Source organism: Calidris pugnax, unplaced genomic scaffold (assembly GCF_001431845.1).
Source record: "Calidris pugnax isolate Ruff unplaced genomic scaffold, ASM143184v1 scaffold32, whole genome shotgun sequence".
Classification (NCBI taxonomy): Eukaryota; Metazoa; Chordata; class Aves; order Charadriiformes; family Scolopacidae; genus Calidris; species Calidris pugnax.
Genome location: NW_015090783.1, coordinates 9,521,344 through 9,545,620, shown reverse-complemented (window position 1 = coordinate 9,545,620; position 24,277 = coordinate 9,521,344). Strand labels below are relative to the sequence as shown.

The window sequence follows — 24,277 nt, the reverse complement described above, 5'->3', positions numbered from 1 at the left end:
TACCTCGGTGAGTCAGTAAGTTGTGCATTTGGGGAATGCACCTCACGACTGTTGAGGTGTGAGCGTTCAGCGTGGCACTGCTGGAGGCAATTAGGCTAATTAGTTCTCCCCAAGTGACTTAGAGTTGCAGAAAATGGCTAAGTGAGGTATTTAGCCTGAAATATCAACGGGAGACGCTTTCATAGGGAAGGGAATCTTGTATTTAATGGTTCCTGCATGCAAATTTCAGTGCCCACTCAGGAGGTCACCTGTACCCAGCAGATGGGAGATGTTCGTTATGGTTTTGGGTGCTTCTGGGAAAGCTGCTGTCTGCCAGCATGAAGGGACAACTTCACACACCTGGGTGAATGCGAGATCCCAGTGCTGTGGTGGTGCTTTGAGGAACAAGGAAGTAATTTCTGTATTTAAAAAAAATAAATAAATCATCGAAAAGTAGCGTGTCATGAGAGCTCTCTTCCCACCACCTTGATGTCCTGCTCCCTGCCTGGTGAGCGGCGGCACCGCTGCGTGTCCTGCCATACAGGTGTTTCATGGCAGATGGGGTCATCCTGGTGGCAAAAAGCAGAGACACGGGACTCTGGAGGTCCAGACGAAGCCCCTTTCCCCTAAACCCTTCCAAGAGCAAAACCAGAAGAATAAATCCTGCTGGAGACTTGCCGGCGGGACGGGGATTCGAACCCGCGACTCTCCCCCCTTCCTCGAGGACCCCTTCTTTAGCTGCCCGCCGCGTTCGCCGGGCGGAGGCGCTCCGGAAGCGGAAGTGTCGGCGCGGGTTCCAGTCGCCGTTGCCGGGCGGAGGCGCGGGCCCGCGGCGGTTGCGTCCCGTCGCTATGAGCGCGGCCGGGCTGGTGTCTGCCACGCCGCCGGCCCCCGCTCCGCCCGGGGCCCCCCCCACCGCCATGCCCCCCGGTCCCGAGTACTACGAGGAGGAGGAGCTGGAGAGCGCCGAGGAAGAGGACGGCGAGCGGAGCGCTCGGGCCCGTGACTCCGATGAGGGTCGGTAGCGGGGCGGGCTGGGCCGCAGCGGGGTGGATGAGGGGTTTGGTGCCCTGGGAGGGTGGGGAGTGGGGAAGGGGGGAGAAGTAGGGGTGCCTGAGACTCCTGGGAGGAGAGAGGGGGCTCCCACTGGCGTGGTGGGTTAAAAAGGGGAATGCTGTGGAACAGGAACGCTGAGGAGGTGGGGGAGAGTGGGTAAGAAAGGCCTGGGCCCGGTTTGGTGGAGAAGGGGTGTGGAGCAGCAAGAAAAAGTGAAGAAAAAAGCATGTTAAAATGCTGGGGTGCCCTATGGAAGAGCGGAAAAGCGAAACCAATGGAGAGGTGGAATTGAAGTGGTTTCCCAGGTGAAGGAGAGGTAACGAGGGAAGGGAGGAGCACTGAGGAGGTGGGATTGAGTGTATGGGGCAACCGGGTAAAAGCCGGGAAGAAATCCGGTGGGTGAAGCTTGGTCATATTTCTGTGGTGTGAAGGGGCAAGGAAGGAGACTCTTAAAGTAGAAGAAAGTGCAAACAGAAGTTAGGGTGTGCAAGAGGCTGTTAGAGGAAAGAGGGGGTTCACAGAAAGACCAGGGAAGCAGTGGAGGAGAGGAAATGGAAGTAAAACCCAGAGTATTCTGGGGTGTAGGATCCATAAAATAACAAATAAGGGAGACAAAGAATGACCCTTTGATGGTGTCTGTTGCTGTGTCAGCCAGAGTCCTCCATCACGTCTGGTACATTTAGGAATGAGGTGCTGGAGCCAAACCTGTAGCCCCTCACAAAGGGTGGCACCCAGATCAGTGGGGGGTTCTCCGTGGCTGCACATCCAAGCATGGAAGTCTCCTTTATGGTGACTGAGACATTTCTTATTTTATCTTTGGTCTGTTGAATTTTATCTTAATGCATGTAGGCTTAAAGCATTTGTTCACAGTTAAAGAAAAATCTAAGGTTTGATGTAAAGGACTGGTGTCCCCCGTCCATGTGTAGGGAGTGTAGCTGAAGTTTAGGCTTTACAGCTGTGCCCTGCCTACCACAGCTCCAGCCTGGAGCACAGACCTCTCCCTGGGGGGGAACATAATTAATTCTTGGCTACCCATGTCTTATAAATAGAAGCTTGAAAAGGCATTGCAGAAAACTAGCAGTCCCATATGGATTTAATTTGTTTATAGTTTATATTCTCCATTCATAAAATTGGGGCTATCTTTAGGGTAGTGCTGGTCTTTGTTCTGAATAAATGTTGAGGTAGTTCTGTGCAATTTCTAGCTGAGAAGTCGAGTTCAGATCACAGCAAGTAACTGTTATCTTTAGCGAGACCTTTGTGGTTGACCCTAACAGTGTCTAGTCATAGTATTTTCATTTTGGAGTGGTTCAGGTCAAGATGCAGAATCAGTTGCAGCTGTTTTGGTCATTCTCTCCTGTACAGAGTATTATGTCATGGGCAAAACTATAGGAAGAAGTGTGTGAAATGTTTTTTAAACTGTTTCTGTCTCACGTTTGTCTGTGAGTGTTAATGTAGAACCTGTTGTCTTAAAATGGGAAGAAATTACTAGAGTAGGTGCAGCTGAAGTTGTTTAGGTTTGACGTAAGTTACATCGCAGAATTACCAGAGGGTTTACTTGGGTTTACTTGTGGTTGCAGGAGAAGAGATGGTTCATTTCACTTCTGAATTCATCTCTCCAGAGGCCTATCTGGTTGTGTATTTGAGGTTAAATTGCCTGAGGTTTGGGGGTTTGTTTGTTTCTTTGTTTTTAAATAATTTACTACTTTTTTTTTTTTAGTGCTGCTCTAGTTTTAACAAGCTGTTCTTATACCTCATTTAGACACTGAGGATGCCAGTGAAACTGACCTGGCAAAACATGAGGAAGAGGACTTTGTAGAAATGAAAGAACAGTAAGTAAGAGATGGTTCATTTCACTTCTGAATTCATCTCTCCAGAGGCCTATCTGGTTGTGTATTTGAGGTTAAATTGCCTGAGGTTTGGGGGTTTGTTTGTTTCTTTGTTTTTAATTAATTTACTACTTTTTTTTAGTGCTGCTTTAGTTTTAACAAGCTGTTCTTATACCTCATTTAGACACTGAGGATGCCAGTGAAACTGACCTGGCAAAACATGAGGAAGAGGACTTTGTAGAAATGAAAGAACAGTAAGTAATTCATTCTAATGAAAAGTAAGGTAGTGTTCTGTTTATTTGGGGTTTGGGTGATTGTTTGGGGTTTGTTTTGCATAAAACTTGCAACATAATAGCTAAAGAGTCCATATACCTGTATTTTTTTCTTCTCCTCCGTTTGGGGTTTGTTTTGCATAAAACTTGCAATGTTTTATGCCAAGATTGGAGTTTGTAAGTGTGTAGCCCAACGTAATAGCTAAAGAGTCCATATACTTGTATTTTTTTCTCTCCTCAGTTACTTTCTGTGTTCTATATTCAAGAAACTAAGTGCTGCTACTGTTTTAGACAAAGAAATAGATATGACTTTTTGGGAACAGCTGAGTTTTGCTGCAAATTAATCCTGCTGCAGACAGATCCTTTAAATAAAATAAAGGATCTACTTTAGGCCAAGTGAAAAGCAAGATGCCTGTTAAAAATCCCTTAAGCAATAGAATGCTGGTCCTGCCCAAGAAGATGGGCTTTTTGGAGTCTTAAAATAGTTTCCCTTGATGTTTAGGTGTATTTGCAGTATTTTGTGCTCTTGCTTACTGGCAGAGATGTGGTTTTTATACACAAAGACTTGGCCAGTGTTAAACCACAGATGTGTGAGAAAGGAAATGCAAGTTGATAATCTTATGGTCCCTTCCAGTTCTAACCATCGTACGGTTCTGTTTGCGACAGCACCAGGAGCAGAATTTGATCTCTGTGAGGAAATCCCTTCTGTTTATAAGTAGGGAACTAATACTCAAATATTAAGACTTGACAGTGGCAGAACGATTTTGTTGTAAAGTTTCTGGCATCTGTAGATCTAAATGTTGTTTTAGATTTCAGCATTTAAAAAATAAAATAAAATCCTGTTTTACCCTGGACTGCTCACCAAATAATTGGTTTAGGTGCATTGTAAAACCAATGGGGTGGCAGGGTTTTTAGACAGAATTGCATAATAATAACTAATAATTGTGTAATAACTAATTGTGTAATGAAATAGCTCTTTTAGTTATTGCTTGTTTCCTGAAGTTCTTCTGAAAAGCTTTTAATCCTGTGTAAACACATTGTAACCTAAACAGATAGTGAAATAAATAAGGTAACTTTGTTTTTCAAAGGAAAGTTGTGAGTTCTCTGTCTTTGCAGGATGTACCAGGACAAACTTGCATCTCTGAAGAGGCAATTACAGCAATTGCAGGAAGGTAAGCTTTGAAGGGGGTGGCTTTTTTCTTGTAACCAATTTTCAGCAGTTTTCAAAGGTCACAGAAGGATGAGGGGTTTGAAAGGTGGAGCAGGCAGCTGGCTCTCAGTCATGCTGCTGACTGAAACATGTCAGCCACTTCCCATCCTTTTCCCCTCTAAACACTTTTAGCAAAGCATTTGTTGAAAGGAGTAGTTGTCTTTCTGAAAAAAAACAGGGAACATGCTTATCAAAATAAGCAAACTAGAACTGTAGGGGGTTTTATTTCAGATATTAATCTTTGTGTTGTGAGTGGTATATGGCTCCTTGAGAAAATGTTTGGTAAAAGTAAAATTCTGATGGGGCTCCACAATTTATTTCAACGTAGGTACTCTGCAGGAATATCAGAAAAGAATGAAGAAGTTGGACCAGCAGTACAAGGAAAGGATACGAAATGCAGGTAAGCTGAATTTCATTCTAAGACACTGCATACAACTTAATGTCTTTTCTAACACCTGAAGAAAAGTAATGATAATTCTGTACTTGAAAGAAAAGGAATTTCTGGAGCAAAGGGTGGTTTTGCTTCCAAGGGCAAAGTGTAGGTTTCTTTGAGAGTGCACAAAGCATGATGGGGTCTGTCTTGATTTCCCCCCTTTAATCAGCATTGTTTGCTGACTGTTGTCTAAACACCAACAAACAGTTTTAGTCTTCATTTGTGTGGAACAGTGCGAGTGGCAAAAATGGTTTCATTCTTGTCTGGCACAAGTTAGGTTAGCCTACAGTCTCCCACTTTGGCTGCTTCTTTTGCGCAACTTGGCTGAAACCTCCAGGTGCCCTGTTTCTTCCAGTTTGCAGAAATGGAAAGTTAGGACCATGTGCTCTCCCAGAGATCTGGTTTGTGCCCTGGAACAAGGAGTGCAGAGGATTTGCTGCGGAAGCAGTTGCTCTGTTATAGCTGTGACACTGAGTGGGCTGCCAGCACTTTGTGTTCTGGAGCTCTGTCTCAGGAGCAAAGGCCCAAGTTAATTTTTAAAGTACCCAGCTCTCAGCCCATGTGGGTAGCCTTGATTGTGTTACTGCAGAGAAATGGCTTGGAAATCAGATCCCTTTGCTCATCCTCCCTCTTTCTTGTTTGTTCCCTTTCCAGGAGGTTCTTATCTTGGATACAGAAGTAGGGCCTTTTATAGAAAGGAAATTTAGCTGTTCTTTCTTTAGAAAAGTTGGATGAATCCTGTAATGCCTGGGCCATTACTCTGGGAAACAGGGCAGAGAGGCAGTGGCTAATGGCCTCCAACCTTTGAATAATATAAATTGTCTTTCTAAAAGTGCTTGGGATAGTAAAGGATTTGCTTGAGGAATTTGAGTGAATTGAACTACTTCTTGTTAACAGGAATCAGTCTTCTAAGGTGAATTTCATGTACATTAGAGCTACATGCTAGTAATACAGGATTACTTTGATAAAATTAAGCCGAACTGCAAACTCCTATTTCTGGCTGGCAAAGACCAGTGCTGCAGCAACATAACTCTTCCACAAGAGGGCAGATGGCGATAACTTTCAATTTTATGATTAAAAAATCCTTACCATGTTAAGGCTTTGGGTTTGGATTTTTGAGACTTCACAGATATTAAAGCAGTAGTTTAGGTTTACCTGTATCCGATTACCTCCATAACGTTGCTTCCATGCTCAACTGGTAGAGCTCTTTGCAAACAGAAGGTTTGACTTTTTTTTTATTGGACCATTATAATCTTTGGTTTCTATTTTGTTGGTTTTTAAAATTATTTTTAAAAAAAGGTACAGTAGTACAGTGTTACTGCTACAGTATTTTCCAGAATATATTTGAAGCATTTGATCTTTACAGAAGTTTCTACTATTTCAGGTATCACCAAAGCTTAATATGCTGGTGAAATATGGTGACTTAAGGACAGATCAGTTGCATTAATTTGCTCTTCTTGCTACTACCTTGAGTGAAAACTTTGTTTCGGGCATTATGTTCTCCAGGAAACACAAGAAGGATCCTGTCCTGCTTAATTGCAAGCTGTTAGGAATTGGAAATTATCAGTAGCAGGACTGTTTCACACCCAGAAATCCAGTTGCCTCATCCATAGGTCTGACTTGTCCTCATTGCCATGTGTTAGAACTTAACCTTCAGTGAAACATTTTTTTTTTTTTTATTGGACCATTATAATCTTTGGTTTCTATTTTGTTGGTTTTTAAAGTTATTTTTAAAAAAGTACAGTAGTGCAGTGTTACTACTACAGTATTTTCCAGAATATATTTGAAGCATTTGGTCTTTACAGAAGTTTCTACTATTTCAGGTGTCACCAAAGCTTAATATGCTGGTGAAATATGGTGACTTAAGGACAGATCAATTGCATTAATTTTGCTCTTCTTACCACTACCTTGAGTAAAAACTTTGTTTTGGGCATTACGTTCTCCAGGAAACACAAGAAGGATCCCATCCTGCTTAATTGCAAGCTGTTAGTAATTGGAAATCTGGTGAAATATGGTGACTTAAGGACAGATCAGTTGCATTAATTTGCTCTTCTTGCTACTACCTTGAGTGAAAACTTTGTTTCGGGCATTATGTTCTCCAGGAAACACAAGAAGGATCCTGTCCTGCTTAATTGCAAGCTGTTAGGAATTGGAAATTATCAGTAGCAGGACTGTTTCACACCCAGAAATCCAGTTGCCTCATCCATAGGTCTGACTTGTCCTCATTGCCATGTGTTAGAACTTAACCTTCAGTGAAACATAACAATTTCCTTGATTGTTTTCTTGGGCATAAGCAGCCTGAAATCAGACACGTGTGAGTTAGGTAAATGAATCTTCTACCAGCTGCAGAATTATTTCTTTTCCAGTCATTGCTGAAACTCATTAAGTTGGCCTAAACTGAATTTTTGCCAGCCATACATTGAGCAACATGATTCAAGCTTGTATCTGGGAAGTTTGTATCAAATACTAATTGATTGTAATTATTGCTGAAACTCATTAAGTTGGCCTAAACTGTGACTTTTTGCCAGGCATACATTGAGCAACATGATTCAAGCTTATATCTGAGAAGTTTGTATCAAATATTAATTGATAGTAATTAAACTGGAAGAAAGATGGCCTACACAATGAAACATAACAATTTCCTTGCTTGTTTTCTTGGGCATAAACAGCCTGAAATCAGACACGTGTGAGTTAAATGAAATGAATCTTCTACCAGCTGCAGAATTATTTCTTTTCCAGTCATTGCTGAAACTCATTAAGTTGGCCTAAACTGTGACTTTTTGCCAGGCATACATTGAGCAACATGATTCAAGCTTATATCTGAGAAGTTTGTATCAAATATTAATTGATAGTAATTAAACTGGAAGAAAGATGGCCTACATGCTTAGTACTGCTGGGAAAGTAGCTGAAGTGAATAGTATGGAATACTGCTGTGTAAACTTTGCAAATCTGCTTGACCCTCTGTAGAAAACTTCAATTAACAATGCATTTTTATGGAATTTTTTCATAGTTTCTCATCATTTTTTTCATTTTCACTGAAAGCAGCATAAAACTGCAAAGTGGGAGAAGAGGTTGGATGAGTACGTACAACCCTCTGTAGAAAACTTCAATTAACAATGCGTTTTTATGGAATTTTTTCATAGTTTCTCATAATTTTTTTTCATTTTCACTGAAAACAGCATAAAACTAGAAAGTGAGAGAAGAGGTTGGATGAGTACGTACGCTATTTAGTTCACTGTCTCTCCTGACTGCAATATTCAATGTCTTAAAATGTTAAGGAAGTCATTATATGCATCTTTAAAGATAATAAATTAAGTCTTTTTTGTCTTTCAGAATTGTTCCTCCAGCTGGAAGTAAGTACTCTTAATTTATCAAAATATATATTAAGTAGATGGAAGACGTATAAACCTAATTTCATTAACTATACTTGTGCTTGTTTTACCAGAAGGCTTAAAGAAATCTTCCTCTAACTGGTGTTATTACACTTGAAATGTAGTAGAGCCTACTGTTGGTATTACTTCAAGTAATTTCTGGACTTTGTCATTAGAATAGAATTAAAAGAAATATTTGCTCTGGTTCTGCTGTATGCTGGCTGTGCATTTGGCTTGTTTAAAAAGCTTGTTTAAGGTAAATGATGATGCTGTTTATAAATCTGAAGAGCTCACTGCTGGAGATCTGATGTTATGCAACATTAAAATGTTTTTTTAAAAATAATTAATTCTTTTGCCAATATAGAACAGCTTCCTTAGTCATTTTTAGATGGCTTTCTGTTGATTATGGATATTGATAATCTCTAGAACTAGTAGAGTTTTGAACTGAAAAGCTAATCAATAGAGTAATTGAAAGAAGCTGTTGTGATGTCATTAACTCGAGACATCGGTTCATTAGTTAACCTTTTTCTTCTTTTGGTGTGTGTTAGACAGATCAGGTGGAAAAAAACTACGTCAAGGAAAAGAAGGCAGCAGTCAAGGAGTTTGAAGATAAGAAAATTGAGCTTAAGGAAAACTTGATTGCAGAATTGGAAGAGAAAAAGAAGATGATTGAGAATGAAAAGCTGACCATGGAATTAACAGGAGGTAAAAACAAGATAAACATCTGTCATTTGTCTAATCCACTCTGCTGCTGCTTAGAAAAAAAGATACGAGGGTAGCGGTGCTGATTTATAGAGACTGTTAGCATGAGGGCTTTAAAGCTTGCCAAATGCCAACAGCTGTAGAACACAAATTGGTGGTCTTTTAATGGAGACAGCAGTTTGTAATGAAATTCAGTGACCTGAATTACTGACAGGTGAATCAAAATCATGCCAGTGAGGCAGCAGGATGGATGGGCTTTCTTATGTGCAGGGAAAGGGGCTGCCTCAGTTCCTGGGGTCTGGCCATAAAACTATTGAGAGATGCCACAGCATTGACCCAACTGGCAGTGCTTGGTTCTAAACTGCATCCTTCTTAAATCCATTAATAGGTGATCAAGAAGTGGAAGAAAGGTGAACAGTAAAGGTTGAAATAGGCTACTTAAAGCCAGAAAAATAGATTTTTTTTTGAGCTACATTTGTGTCCAGGCTCTGGAAACTGGACATTAAAGGGACAGATTTCTTTCGAGACCAGTTGGTACCTTTGGTGTCTTGGCAATGCTCTTTGCAGTAGTTGACACAGTGGAGCCAAATAGAGGGGTAATTAGCCTTGATCACAAATTGTGTTGCTGTGATACTGAACCAAAAGGCTGATTTGATTCTGTTTTTAAAAGTTACTTCCTCACTTCGTGGACAGATAATGTTGGTTGTGTTGCTGAGGCCAGGCCATGAGTTACACCTTTTATACCTTTCTTGCATAGTTCTACAGAAGTTATTTAAGCTAATAATTTAATTAGTGTTCAAAAGCAAGAATTGAAGCCAGTTTGGACATATTCAAGAGTGTTCTTGGCTTTGTACAAATTGTTAGGGCTAATCTGGTCTGGAAAGCACCTTGAGCTACGCTGTTTCCCTGATCTTTTGCTTTTTTTTCTTTTAATTGCAAAGTCTAGTCTGATCTTATAAATTGTGCCTATTGTTATCCTATGCCTGTGTCTGTTCACTACTCAGTTGGGATACAGTACTAATCTTGCAATCAGGTTTTCTTTAGTGGATCAGGATCCAACTAGGTGTTACCTTTGGAAATCTGCACACCTAGTATTCTAGGAGTCTGAAGAAATCCAATTTCTCTGGCAGTGGGACAGCAGTTAGCATCAGGATTTGTATTTGCAGAGTTAAAAGGAGACTGAGGAGAGGGGTAAAAAGAAGTATTTAGTAGTCTGATTTGGGGAGCAGATTAATCCCCTTCAGGGGAATGTGTCCCACCATTGTGTGTCCTGAAGAAAGGACATGTTTCATCAAATACGACTCTAGGAAAAGGCACGTAACCTTGGAGAAGAGACCCATTCTGTGTGTGTCAGCCCTCCCTTATCTCCTTCCTTCCAGACTGGCAGAAATGCAATGTGATTTCTTTAGAAGTACAGGGTTGTGTTGTGAACATGAGCTGGAGGCTATGAAATAAGGATACTGGGACGTGTTGACTTGATGGTTTATAAAACCTGTGGAAGTTGAGCATATACAAGGATGCACGTTGGCAGCCTGATGAATAGGCTCATCTGAGAGTGGTGGGAGCATTGCAGTTTCATGAGGTTGCAATAGTTGCCTCCTTTTCTGGAGTGTTGTATAGTCTGGTTCTTAATTATTAAGCCTCATGCAAGACTGTGTTTCAGGTTAAATTTGTTTGTGCTTTAGTGGCTCTTCAAAACTTCCTTTGAGTTTTCACGTCTCTCTTGAAAATCCCAAAGTTCTTCAGATGTTTACTGGTAAATGTAAGACTCAAACTCTGTGTTTTTTTCTGAAAACTTGGTGCTGCCTTTCAACTGACTCACCACAATTTTCAAATGCTAAAATAAAGAGAGGAAAAAAATTGATCCATCTGCCTTATTCACATCTTAAGCAATATAGATAACAGCTCTGGGACAACTCATTTGAAACTAATTTTTAAAAAGGAGAAAAAGCCTTCTTGACTTGGCTGCATATTGCCTTAAGTGCTTCAGACCCCTTTTCTGAGGCTCTTGTAGCTCAGTCTTAGCAAATGAGAAGAATTGCTTACACTCAACACACTAAGTTGCTTTTTTAGTGTCTGCAGGGCTATTAATGTTCAGTGGTTTTCAAGTTGAGCTTTGAATCCCAGAGATAAAATTTCCTTTGGCATACACTCGGTGGGTGGCACGTCACTTTATTTTTCTTTTAAAGCTTTTATCATAGTATTTCCTCCCTTGATGTGCAGCTTGGCCATCTCTGTTCATCTTTGAGATAAGGAGAAAAGTGACTTGGTGTATTTTTGAAGGTGTGTAGCTGCTTATGGTTTTAGCATCTAGAGGGAGCCAAAGGGGCTTCACAGACCTAAATGCTACCTGGGGTGTGAGTCAGGTGTACTTAAGGATGAGGAATAATAATTCTCAGCACATACAAAGAGAGGTGAGATGATGTGTTTAGCATTTAAGATGCGGTCTTTTGCCTATCAGTTCAAGATATCTTCATAAATTAAGGAATGATTTGTGAGAGTTTGAGTAAAGCAGTTCAGTTAAGACTACCTGTAGACATTTGGACAAACTGTAATTTCAGATAATTACTTGGTTGATGAGACTTGTGTTTCAATTTTAAACAGTGTTTTTTTTCTTTTTCCCCAGTGCATATGCTACAATTTATTTCCTGTCAGCTGCTGCTCTGCATGTTATTAATTAGGTTCATTTCATTAATCATAATTTGAAACGTTTTTAGATAATCTGAATTTAAATAGTATTTGTGTTTAAAATTGCTCCAGCAGACTTGTAGCAGTCTTGAATGCAGTAATTATCTGTATTCCTTTGACAAAGCTGTTTTCCAGCTTGAAGACACGAAAAAGAGAGCAATTGATTTGTAGCTGGTGTTTTTCATGCTATTAACTATCCACGTTTCGTTAGCAAAGAACTCCATGAACTTTGCCTTTTAAATGGCCTGTTCAAAAGCAGATGGCATTAGCACTATTTAAATTTGCCCTGAATCCTTGCAGCATCCTTGTGCTTGTTATCTGTACCTGAAGGAGCTGTGAAATGCCCCCAAACCAACTGTGCCACTTCCAGCCCGGGGGAGCTGTAACCGTGGCATCACCACCCTGTCTCTGAACGGTGACCTGGTATGAAAGAGAACTTGAATTCACTGTCAGCACTTTCAGCTTGGATGCTGGAAGCTATCACACACAAAAAAAAAATATCCAATTTTCTGTATGAAAGAGGAAAGATTATTTTCCTTGTGCCTTGTGTAGAAAGCTGCTGCTTCTTACTTCTTTCCCTCTGGTCTTATCAGCTCTCCCAACTTCATTATTCTACAGATTCGATGGAAGTGAAGCCTATTATGACAAGGAAACTGAGGCGACGGCCAAACGATCCAGTTCCTATCCCAGACAAGAGGAGGAAACCTGCCCCTGATATCCTTTACAGAGCCATTGGAGGGCTGTTGTGTTGTGTTTGAAGCCTGGAGCTGGGTTGCTTTATTCAGGAAGGAAAATGGAATGAGGTGCCAGGATCAGATTTTATTCTAGGAAATAAGCACAATTTGTCGTGTATAACGTGTGATAAATGAATGTAACACAATCAGTCTTTGGAGATCCCTCAGCATCCTAACTTAAACTTCACAATCTCATGAGAGAACTTACTTTCACTGACCAAAAAAAATAATTTGAATTCTTCAGGCATTTTTTTTTTCACAAAGGAAAAACTTTAAAAGAACGTTATATATAAATGCTGAGGTAATTGATTCCATAGATAGCAAATGGCTTTTTACATGAGCCAAAGCTTTTTCTCATTTCAAGATATGACAAAACATTTGCCAGAAAGATCATATTTGTCATATCAAACTAGTTTTTCCATTTCTGATAAGGGCTTCAGATCTCTAATCCAGAGAGATGCACAGCAAAAGCAAGGAGTGCTAGGTGTGTTCTTTGAATAAAAAAAAAAAGATGAAAATCCATCTTGGTTTTATATATCACAAGAGAGAGAAAAACATGTATATGTAATCCTTCTTTTCTGCCTTGTTGCATGTTTCTTATAATTAAAATGTTCCTTAGCTTCTGGAAATACATTTTTGTGACGATAGGCACTTTCTCTATTTGTATATTAAATTCACCTGGAGAGGAAGGCAGTGATATGCTTTGCAGAGCCTTATTAGATTCCAAACTTGTATGGCCTGAATCAGATTTTAAAAACTTATCTTATGACTTTGGAGTGACTCATTTTTCTGAAGGCAATATCAAATCTTGAACTTATAGAGTTGATGCGGGATGGTCATGAGCATCTCCAGTTTTTAATTAACCTCTTACTGGTTGGAGATTCTGTTTGCTCTTTCAGGGAAAAAAACCCATCTATTTATTAGTGCCCCTATCTCATCCAAAATAAATGAGTTTCATAGTGTATATGACCTGCTAATTGAGCATGATACAGCAGCCACAGTATGAAACTCTCTGCTTTTCCTCACTGGGGAAGGGATTAAAGTCCATCAGAACCAAAATCCTTAAAATGCAGCCTAGCAATTATTAACTAGAGTTTAATATTTTGAATGCTTTTGACTTAGCAGCTGTTTTGAAGAAACGCAGTAGATTAAAGCTGGAGGGTCTGCTGCTTTGTGTGGGTGTGACAAAGGAGCAGTAGAAAAGGGAAGCAGGAAGATATGATTGTGAAACTACATAAAATGGCAGCTTTCTGAGATTTTGGATTTGTTTTCAGGTGAATGGTAGACTCTCATTTAACCTCATCCACACAACGATGTGTTTTGTGCCTCTGGCTTTATTTTCTGGTTCTTTTTGGAGGCTTTTTTTGTGGGGTTTTCCCCTCTTCTCCCTACCTCTCTCTTCCTGCTTGCTGAGTTGCAAAATGATTAGTTTCTTTTCTAAGGTTTGGCTTCATTATACAAAATCTGAAGAGTCTGTTGTGTTTCAGCTCCCAGATTGTATTCTACAGAAATGCAAGATGAAAAACACTGGAGATGCTGGTGCTTGATGCCTCCATGAAGTAAATGTCAATGCACTAAAGGTTTTTCATTGATGGTTATGTCTGAACAAATTAAAATGATTTTGCACTCTATTTGCTGCTAATACGAGCCTCTGTGGAGATGAACTTGTATTAATTCATATGATTAAAAAAGCTAACGCTCATTAAAATCTTATGCAACTTTAAAGAAACCTCTTGGCTTACATTTAGTCAAGTGAAATGTCATTGACCTTTAATTTTTAGCTTTGCTTGTCAAGAGCTTATGGGAAACCTTAATTCCGGATACCTCAGCTAAATTATTTGTTGACTGATGAGCAAATAATGGAGGACCTGAGAACACTGAATAAGGTAGGGATTATTGCTTGATTTGTATTTCTTTGTTTTAAAGAGAAAGCTAATGCTTTCCCTGAAGAGAACAGAGCTCTGTTTCGTGTTCCTTTTTGAGATGTGGGACTATTTCCTCCCAGTAAGCTTTCTGAAGTAACACAATGAAAGATTTAGCGAGATGGTATCTCCTCCCTTTTATTTTAATAGGCTTAATTAACCTAATTAAAATGACTGTCATCTAAAAATGTAACCTTTTGTCTGAACCAAGTGATGAGCTATCTTAAGGAGGTTCATTCTTCCTCCGCGCGGCTGAACAGATGTTAACATGTCGTTCTGGGAGATCACGGGCTGCCTCTGGTTCAGGCCTTGGCATGGGGAGGTGGGCTTTTAGGGTTGGGTTTTTTCCCTCCCCACTGTCACAATACTTCAGCAAACTGCACAGGGTGCAGTGTGTGCATTTACAGTTTTTCTAGGTTTTATTAACCTATTGCTTTCTTGCTAAATGCTTTAAGGCTTATCTAATTTCTTATAATAGAGGCTGCTCATTAAGGCTTTTGAGGATGGTAGTGGAGCGTGCTTTTTGTGCCAGCTGTCGAGGTGTCTCTAATGATTTATCTCCTGTATTTTCTGTACCCTGAGAAATGTTGGATCATGTTCAAGGAATATAATGTGTTGGATGGGTTTGGTTTTGACTCGATGTAGTGGATTATCTGGATGCTCTGAAAGAGTTCAGTTTGTAGCCCTTTTGTATCGTGGTACTGATTATCTGCACCTTTGGCTGTTTATAGCATGCTGTTCTGGTTACGTGTGATGCTGCTTAACAGTACACTTTAAAAAAGAATCATGAAAGTAAGACTATCTGAAATTATTACTGCAGACTTCTATGGCTTGTGTCAGATCTCTAACGCTTCTTTGCTTTCTTCCTGTGTAGCTTAAATCACCCAAGAGACCAGGTGAGTTAACGGTTGCATTGGAACTCATTCACAGTCAGGCTGTTTTGAACAGAGAATTATCTTGTAGGTTTTTTGACTGCATAATTGCTGACTGTGTAATTTGACTGTATAATTGTTTTGACGGTGTAATTGCTGTTCTTTGTGTAGCTGCTGTGGCGAATGGCTGCTGTGTGGAGTCTCTTCATCCCTTCTGAAGTTTGTCGGGGTGGGAAGGGAGACGTGTGGATCTTTGGTGGCTGAAACATTTGGGTGGGGGACAATCTAACTGTATAAAGAGGTCTTTCCATTATATTCAGCTGCATCTGGGCAGCTTGCCTGCCTGTCAGGTAGATGGAGGGACTGAGAACTGCTTTTGGCTCTCCAGGTGTATCTGTACACTTTATTTCAAGACAGGGTGGGACTAACTTAGGTGTTTTTCTGATTGAGATTTGCGTCTGTAGCTTTCTGTGCAAATTATTTCTGCTTAATATGATGTTACTGATTTGTAATTCTGCAGTCAGTTATGCTGTTGTGTGGTCAACACATGCTAGTCTTTAAATACAGTCTCCCTCCTGTTCTCAGCCTCTCCCTCCTCTCCCGAGCACCTCCCAGCTACACCAGCAGAGTCTCCAGCACAGCGGTTTGAAGCCCGAATAGAAGATGGAAAACTCTACTATGATAAGAGATGGTAAGTCCTGGTAAACTTCTGCTTTAAACAGTCAGAGCCTTGTGTAGTGAGGAGACAAAGACTGCAGAGAGAAATTGCTTTGATAAAAGAATTTGGGGGCAAAACATTTTTGGGCAGAGCTTGGCCCCTTCCTAATCTAATGGGCTGATCATCGTGACTTTCCTTAAATCAGAAGCGACAATGGAGCATTCAGACCTTGTAGACTTTCAGTAGCAACTACCAGCTTGAATAAAAGGAGACTTAAATCTTTTCCATGGTGTCAGTGGTGCACACTGTGACACTTGAGAAACATTTTTGTCGAACCTGATGTTAAGAGAACCACCAGCAGAAGGAGAGTCCCCAGCAGACGCGGCGTGTCAGTGGTGCACACTGTGACACTTGAGAAACATTTTTGTCGAACCTGATGTTAAGAGGACCACCAGCAGAAGGAGAGCCCCCAGCAGACGCAGCATGATGTAGCTGTGAAGCTGGTCAGCTGGGATACAGATAGTCTGGGATGGCAGGGACAGTGGTGTCAGCACTATTCACCATCCTGGTGCTTGGTTTTGTGAAACATTAGCCTGTGGTTCCACAAGGTGGCAGAAGAAATGTGCACCAGATGAGCAGAATGAAAAATGTTTCTAATAACAACTCCAAATAACCTTTAAAGATCAAAGCCACATGGGAGAAGCAACTTCAGAATTGCTGATTTGATTTAGCTCTGGTAAGTTTTATGAGCGTAGAGCTGTGCAATCCTCACAAAACACGAGGAAAATATTAAATTCTGCGGAGAAATCTTAGTAGATCTTAAACTTAATCTGCGAGACATGCAAAACTGGATAATCAAGGGGGCCATCTAGTATGCCTTGAGCAGAAAGTAATTTGCAAGCTGTATGCTTATTTGTAGCCTACTTTGGTGATCTGGTGGCTCAAAATGACAAGTGATGAGGTTATAATTTCATCATGGAAAATGATAGGTGTGAAGCTTGTTTTCTATGCAACAGCCATCTCGTGCAGTTGGTCCGTTTTTCCTTCTGCTGGTGTTCTGAAGGTGAGGTTTCATCCAGGGTTTGGTGTAGACAACTCAGATAAACCTGCTGCCTGGAGCTTAAGCTGCTGGGAAGCGTAAAGCAGGCGTGAACTGAACAGGCTGCACGTTCTTTCAGAAATTCATGAAGTTTTTTTTCGCTTTCATAATTTTTTTGGTGTAAAGTGACTGTCCTCTAGGATATATTTGGATGAATAAACTCTTCTTCAGAATTCTAAGCATGAAAAAAGGAGAGGTGGACTCTGGAGTAATCTGTCAGCAAAGCTCCCAAGCTCCCACCGAATTTGAATCTGGGAGAGCTTCAGTGAACTCAGATGAATCTCTCAAAAGCACATACCTAAAAGTATCTGGTTAAGACATAAAACACTAACAGATATTTTGATCTTGCTGAATTCAGTTGTCACAGGGGTGTCACTCTCAGGAATTCCAGCCGTTGCCTTTTCTCTTTCCTCCTTGTTCTTATGCTGTTTTCAAAAAAGCATTTTACATCTCTTTTGGCTGTAATAATCCTGCTTGGATTTTTTTTTCTGATTGATAGCAGTAATACTTGTGCAAAGTAGCTGGTATTTTAAAGTAACAAAGTGACTGTTGATAGTGGGAAGGTAATTTTTTTTTTTTTCCTAAGGAGGATTAAGGCTGTAGCTGCTGGTGTGCACCAGGAACAATAAAACTGACAGCTCGGGAGTGACTGCTTTCTTTCGGTTTCCTGACAGCAGCCAGGAAAGACCATTATCTCAAAATAGTGAATGTTTAAGGCTAGTAATGGACTCCCAAAGGTCTTGCAGAGATATTTCACAAACATCTCTCCAAAGCGGAGACTTTGTGCAGGGAGTTTCAGAAAGATGTGGAATTAGACTTTAGTGTTTTATCCTCGGTCAATTTGCTGCCATCAGATCCTAAAATACAGCTCACTGTAAAACAACCATCTTTTTGCTTTTACCTTTGTCTGCATACAATAACACAGAGCCATTTCTTGCGATCCTCTGATGGAGATGCACTTGAAAATCTTGACCTTTCAGCAAAATATTTTGTAGCAGAAAGTGGAATGATTTTTGCTTGCCTCACTTGTGGGTATTGTGGTGTATTTTACCTCCTGCAAAAGCAGGAGTTGTTGGGCACTTTCCTGCTCTTGCAAGCCAACTTCAAATTCCATTGTGTTTTTCTTTCAAAGTGTTTTCCTCAGTTCTACCCCTCTGTTCCCCTGTGAGTTTATAAACTCCACCAAGGGCTGAGACGTGACCATGTAACTGAGATTCACCAGGCTGCTGTGCCTTCAGCTGAGCTGTGGAGCATGAGACGGTTGAGACAACTCTTCAATGAAAATGTGCTGAACTAACTTGTTACCTTGCCATTTCTGTGCCCAATTAACATAGATTTACTGATGGACACTAACTTGTGGTGTGAAATCCAGGGGCTGAAGCCAGCTTTGTCTGTGTCATTAGCTTTGGAATTCACTGATAATCAAAAATTGGAAGAAACAGCTTTGAGTGGAAAAATCGCTTCGTTATCGGTGCAGGCACAGATACCACTTGTGAGTTGTCGGGAGCTTGTGCACTGATTGTATCAAGATCATCAATTCTCCTTGCTTAAGCAGTCCTGGCATGGTAGGACACTGCTGGACTGAGGGGTTTATGCCTTATCTTAGCGAGGTCTGGTTTGTAATACCTTATGCCCTTCCTTTATATTAATTAATGATCATCTGGGCTCAGTAAACTGAGATTTTTGGCTGGGGTCCTGGCTGTTATTACGCTGCCCTGGGACCCACTGACATCCTTTCTGTTAAAATGAAGGACAAAGAGTAGTGGTTGGGCACAAGTGGCTAAAGGTTGTAGAATTTGAGGGCTTTTTTAATTACCTCACCCAGCCCATTGCTAATTAGTCTGTTTGAAAGGCTGAAACCTGTCACTATCATTCCTGTTACTGGCAACCAGCGTGAAAATTCTGAGTACTTGAGCCGGTAGGAAGAGATTATGGAATAAACTACTGGAAGACTTCCATATTTACAGTATGGTTATTGTAGAAATAACAGTAAAGATTATGCAAATCCACACATTTTGGCAAATGGCTGTCAGCCAATCAGGCTGCAGGGAGTTGCATACTGAGTAGTTACTGAGGGAATTTGCGCCGTGATTCTGCGGTTTAGGTTGCCCAGTTAAATATGAAGCACATCATGATGAGGCTAAAGGTGGAACTATAGTTATGCTTTTAGAACTCTAAAGGACTTCAGTATTCTCTTGGGTAAGATTATTTACTTACAAATAATCTGTTTCAGTATAATTAGTTCTGCCAATGGAACTCTCTGAGGCAGAATAAACAGAAACTGGGGAGTTTTGTGTAGCTCACTTTGCAGCACTTACCAGAGACATGGTCTGCGAAGGAGGTAAGACCATGAAGTTAAGCAATTCAGAATCATGGATTTGTTTTATACAAAATGCACTAAGAGAAATATATAGTATGACTAAAATATGATCTAAAAGGAGAAAAAAAAATTATATACTTAGACACAGCCTCCTTATGGCAGGTATGTCCAGCTTCTTACAGAGTCAGTTAGCCATCACTTCTTATTTTCTGAAAATATTCAAAATGGTACAGTATTAGAAATTTGAGGTCTCTGTTTAAACACTACATAGACTGCAGTGGTTGAGTACAATTCACTTTTTCACGGTGGTGGTGCACTAGCAATTTCATATTGGGGAATGTGAATAACTTTTGAGTATCTGTGATTTTTCTCTGTCACATTTTATCAGGCGTGATGTGGAGCTGCCTTCCAAAATCCATCCTGTGCCTGAAACATGAAAGGCTACTTTGATTAACTCTGGAAACACGGGCTTGTTATGAGTCGGTGTTCTCCTGTCCTGTGGCTTTGTGCTCTGCCCCTCCCTCTTTCAGCTGTAAAACCTGTTTTCAGGAATCTTCGTACAGAATCGAGAGTGAATCCGCCGTTGTGTTGGTGAAGATGAGGAAAGTGGTGTCGAAAGAAAGACAAATTTCATATATACTCCATCCAAATGCTTGTAGAATCCTGGCTCTATCAATCTTACGACTGTTTCTTTTCTCAGTCAGCTAATGGTTTCGTGCATTTCTTTTTTTATTTTTTATTTTTGCAGGTACCACAAGAGCCAGGCCATTTACCTGGAGTCTAAAGAGAACACTAAGATCAGCTGCGTGATCAGTTCTGTGGGCGCCAACGAGGTAGTGGCTGCTTTGTTTTTCATGGGAGTGGGGAAAGCTGTGGGTCACTGCAGGCAGGCAGACACTGTCTAGTGAGGACTAAGAGAAAAATTAAGATTATTTTCAGAAAGGTTGTAGTTGTCTGGTGTCTAAGGAAGTTGAATCCAAGGTAAAACTGAGTCGAGAGATCCCTTCTTGAGATGGGAAGAGACTTGCTGTGTTTCTAAAGAGTGACCCTACGTTTTGCAAGTAGTAGTTTGGCAGGTGGGGAAAAATGGGGGGGAGCTGACATATTGCATCTCACCAGCACTGTATTCACGTTTTCTATTCCCATTATTTCAAGAGCACAACTTGCAGTTCTTATTAATGCAAAATTAAAACAAATTAAAATGCCACCGACTTGGGAGTCACTGGTCTGAGACAATGATGAGGGCTTAGAGAGGCAGGTGAGGAGATGTGTGTGCCTAAGATTGATGTGGATCTTGCTGAAAATAAGCTTTGTGCTTGAGCGGTGCATCGGTTGGGCAAAGGGAGCGGTTCATTCTTTGCTTGCAGATTCCAGACACTTCAAGGAAAGAAATTACAGCCATGAATGCCTTTCTCTTCAATCAGCCAATGAAGCAACTTTAACTTGTTTTGGCAGCTAAGGGAAAATATTTTATTTTCAACAAAATGAGTTGCATATGGGATATGCTTTGTATCACAACTGTTCTCCTTGCAATAACAGTTGTTACGCTCAATGGTTGGTTATTTAGATAAAGTAGTAGTGGCATGCTAACGGATGCGTTAAAAATATAGTGCTGCTCATTTGAGTGAAGTTATTGCTGTTAACTTACAACATTAAAACTCAATCTCTTGGGAGCATCTTACCTGAAAACCTGAAGAAAACGCAGTCTGTTAATTCTTATTGCATGAATTCCGCTTTAAAGTGAGACTATGGGTTTTGGTTTGACTTAGTGGGGTTTTTTTTGAGAGAAGCTGGAGAGGAGGAAGGGCAGTTTGTCCCGTGATGGTTCATTGCAACAATATAAAGCCAAGGGAGATAGATACTTCACAGAACACTGAAATGAGAAGGTGCTCTCTGAGGAGTGAAATGTGAACATCTTGGATTTCATCATACACTTAAAAGCCTGGTTGCCAAACTCTGATCTTACTGATTCCTGCTTGAATTTAGAAGGCAGACCTAGATTTGAGGTCTCTAGTTGTAGACCTCAATCAAAAGTTGATACCGTTTCTAAAGGAAGGCAAATTATTCAAAGGAACTTTACTGAAAATATTTGCACAGGGTCTCCCCGCCAGCGTTTCTATTAATGCTCAAAGTGAAAAGACTTAAGAAACATCAGGGATGATATGACATAGAGTTGCTGCCTTGTGGCTGGGGAAAGGAGCAGTTATCAGTGTATCAGAGGTATCTGTCTTCATATGAAGGTCTAAATCAGTTTTCTTAAACTGGATTTGAATTTTGTAATTGGCTATGGGCCTCTCCAACACACAGTCTGAGCTATGATGATCCCTTAAAAAAACCCAAAAATATCTTCCCAGGCCCAGATTCTTTAAAACATGGTGTGTTTCGATCGGAACAGAATGCATTTCTATTACTTTTGAGATGATTTTCATGGAAACTGTGAATCAAATGCTGCATTGGTAGAAATCGTTGGCCAAGTGTGTGGAACCAATTCAGTCATTTGCCTTTGGACAGCAACAAACTCTTCAGTACATGCAGGAAAGGGTTTTCTTGTGGATTGGTGTTATGTTTTTTTTTATTATTATGATTATTCCCAAGAGTTTATTCAGCAATCTCAGTTTGCTGGAAGTTGAAAAAAGGAAGAAGCTTGTTTTACAGTCTAGGAATAAAAGAAATCCAGAGGCAGAAATGGTTGTTTCTATTCACCATCTCCTTCAGTTCTTTAGAATTTTAATAGATGTTATCTTCTGATTGCAAAATACATTGTATGCCTAAAACATCAGTTTTAAGTTCCGTATATGCCTTAATGCTTTTGTGTTTCTGAACTGGGTGGCATATTTTCTGTTAAGAAGTAATTTCACTGGGGTGATCACTTAAAACTGAATTTTAATTTTCCTCTAAATAGAACTTAACAAAGCAGTTAGCTTTAGCAAAACTAATAGACTATTCCATCATATTGTGATAGAATATAAGTACATGTTTGCTGTTGCATACAGTTGCCCTGAGTTTGTAGATTTAAGGATTCTTATGGTTAGGGAAACACAGGAAATTCTTGGAAATGTTGCAGAAGAGAGATTATTATCAGCAAAGGTGGATTTGAATTTCTCTAGGGAAATAACCACAGTACAAATGCAGGCAAATATTAAGTTCATTTTATATTGAGAGCTTCTGCTAGTAAAGTCAATTTATAATTAAAATAATAGAGTTAAATCAATCTCCCATGCAAGGCCTGTAGCTAATGTGATATCTAAAAAAATTAAAGTTTGGGATAAGTCACATGCCAACACTAACTTTATAGTCCTTTGCAGGAGGCAATATTGGCCTTGAGTCCTAAAATACTCCAGTGCTAAGAGCTGGATAACTCTTCCTTTCCATGCATTTATTTAAATATGTTTAAATGCATTAGGATGATAAAATGCAGAGGTGGTTTGCTCAGATTTGATTTTTAAAGTAGAGGTATTTGGGTCTAAACTTCTTGAAAGTGATTTTTACTTTTTAAAAATTCTGAGAGGTTGCCTCTATGGAAACAATTTGTCCTTTGAAACATATTGAATATCGACAAGTTGTGTGAATTCTTCCATGCAAATGTTTTTTAAAAAAGTCACCCTTTTATCTTCAGATACGATTTATTTAATACATTTTGAGAAATGCTTCACTGAGCAAAATCAGAATAAGCTTTTCATTTGACTAATCATTACTTGTCTGGGCAAATCCCAGGATAGATAATTTTATGATCTGTGGATCTAGAGAGACTTATTCTTGATTAGGTAAAGCTTAATGCCAGAGTTCTGTTGCGAGCTGTGGCAGATGGAAACTTGCTTTCCTGATGATGCTTGGAAGGAGTAATTTTTCTTGATGAGTGTTTTGAGCAGGAAGTTGAGGTTGTAAAGTTAGAAACTTTATTTCATTTTCTATTCAGGTTGCAAATGCTTAGTTTGGGGAGGGAGAAGGGATTAAGGGAAATAATCTTTGCACCCCGAGTAACAAAGATGTTCAGATCTGACACTAAGAATAGCTGGACTTGTCTGTGTATTGCTTTGTGTGAGTTTTCCCTTTTTCTCCCCAATATATCTCACTGCCCCTTTCTTTTTTTCCTTTTTTTTGTGCAGATCTGGGTGAGGAAAACCAGTGACAGCACAAAGATGAGGATCTATCTGGGACAGCTGCAGCGAGGTGTTTTTGTCATTCGTCGACGATCAGCTGCGTGACTGTATGCTCTTCCTTGGTCTTTTTTTTTCTTTTTTTTTTTTTTTTTTTTTTTTTTAAACCGATAGACAAACCTCTAATGGGGAATGACAGTCTGTTCACTCATCTTAGCAGCAGAGAATGCTGTCATGACCTCTCACGAGACAGTTTGTGGCTGGCCACATAATCCCCAGTAGTCCTTAAATCTTTAGTGATACCCAAGCACTGCCCTGGACTATTTCTGGATTTTTGCATCAAGCTTCTGTACGCTTCCTTTGTATTTTGGGTGACTATTTAAGAAGACTTTGCATCATACCTTTTTTTCATCATTGTTTGATGGTGCATAGATGGGACTCGTATGTTGAAAACAACGTAACGTTTGTGTTTTGAGTCAGACCAGTGGAAGAAGCTTTGCTTGTCAAGACCTGAGGTTATTCTTTCTTTTGGGGTTTGTTTTCCTGCGAGGCTCGGGATGTTGGGCAAAAGGAGATTAATCTTGCCAGCTTTCAGCTGCAGCCGAGAGATGCGTCTGTAATACCTGGTATATACAACATCAGCTTTAGTGGATGAACTGTTTGAAGACTTGAGTGCTGAGGCTTTTTTTTTTTTTTTTGGAAAGTGTGAACAGCTTAGAAACTGCTGAAAATCCAGTTGATTTTAATGTAGTTAAGCAGTCACGCGTCGTTAATCAGAAGCTTCCGTTTCTCTACACATTAAAAAACCCTTCAATGAGCAAGCAAAGAGTATGTCTATTTGCTGATGTCGATTTCCTGAAATAGGCAGATTGAGTATAAACCAAAGGATTAATTAAGTGGACTTTGCAGATAGCGAGACCGTGTGAAGGACAGGTATGAGTATAACCACTCATACACGTAGAGAGATGAAAGGTAAATTTCACTTTCTTCACTGATGCTCACGCTGGAGTCTTGCTGACAGGAGATACTGGGTCTGTT

The 24,277-nt window shown here is 40.1% G+C and overlaps 1 protein-coding gene across 1 annotated transcript; it reads left to right on the top strand.

Moving 5' to 3' along the window:
* Positions 1–763: 763 nt before the first annotated feature.
* SUDS3 (SDS3 homolog, SIN3A corepressor complex component) lies at positions 764–24,065 on the top strand. The gene is made up of 12 exons (XM_014963922.1): positions 764–996; positions 2,795–2,864; positions 4,250–4,305; positions 4,672–4,743; positions 8,110–8,129; positions 8,696–8,852; positions 12,156–12,251; positions 14,096–14,157; positions 15,068–15,089; positions 15,651–15,756; positions 19,891–19,975; positions 23,249–24,065. The coding sequence occupies exons 1-12, from the start codon at positions 831–833 to the stop codon at positions 23,345–23,347; spliced, it is 1,011 nt and encodes a 336-aa protein (XP_014819408.1). The 5' UTR covers positions 764–830; the 3' UTR covers positions 23,348–24,065.
* Positions 24,066–24,277: the final 212 nt, after the last annotated feature.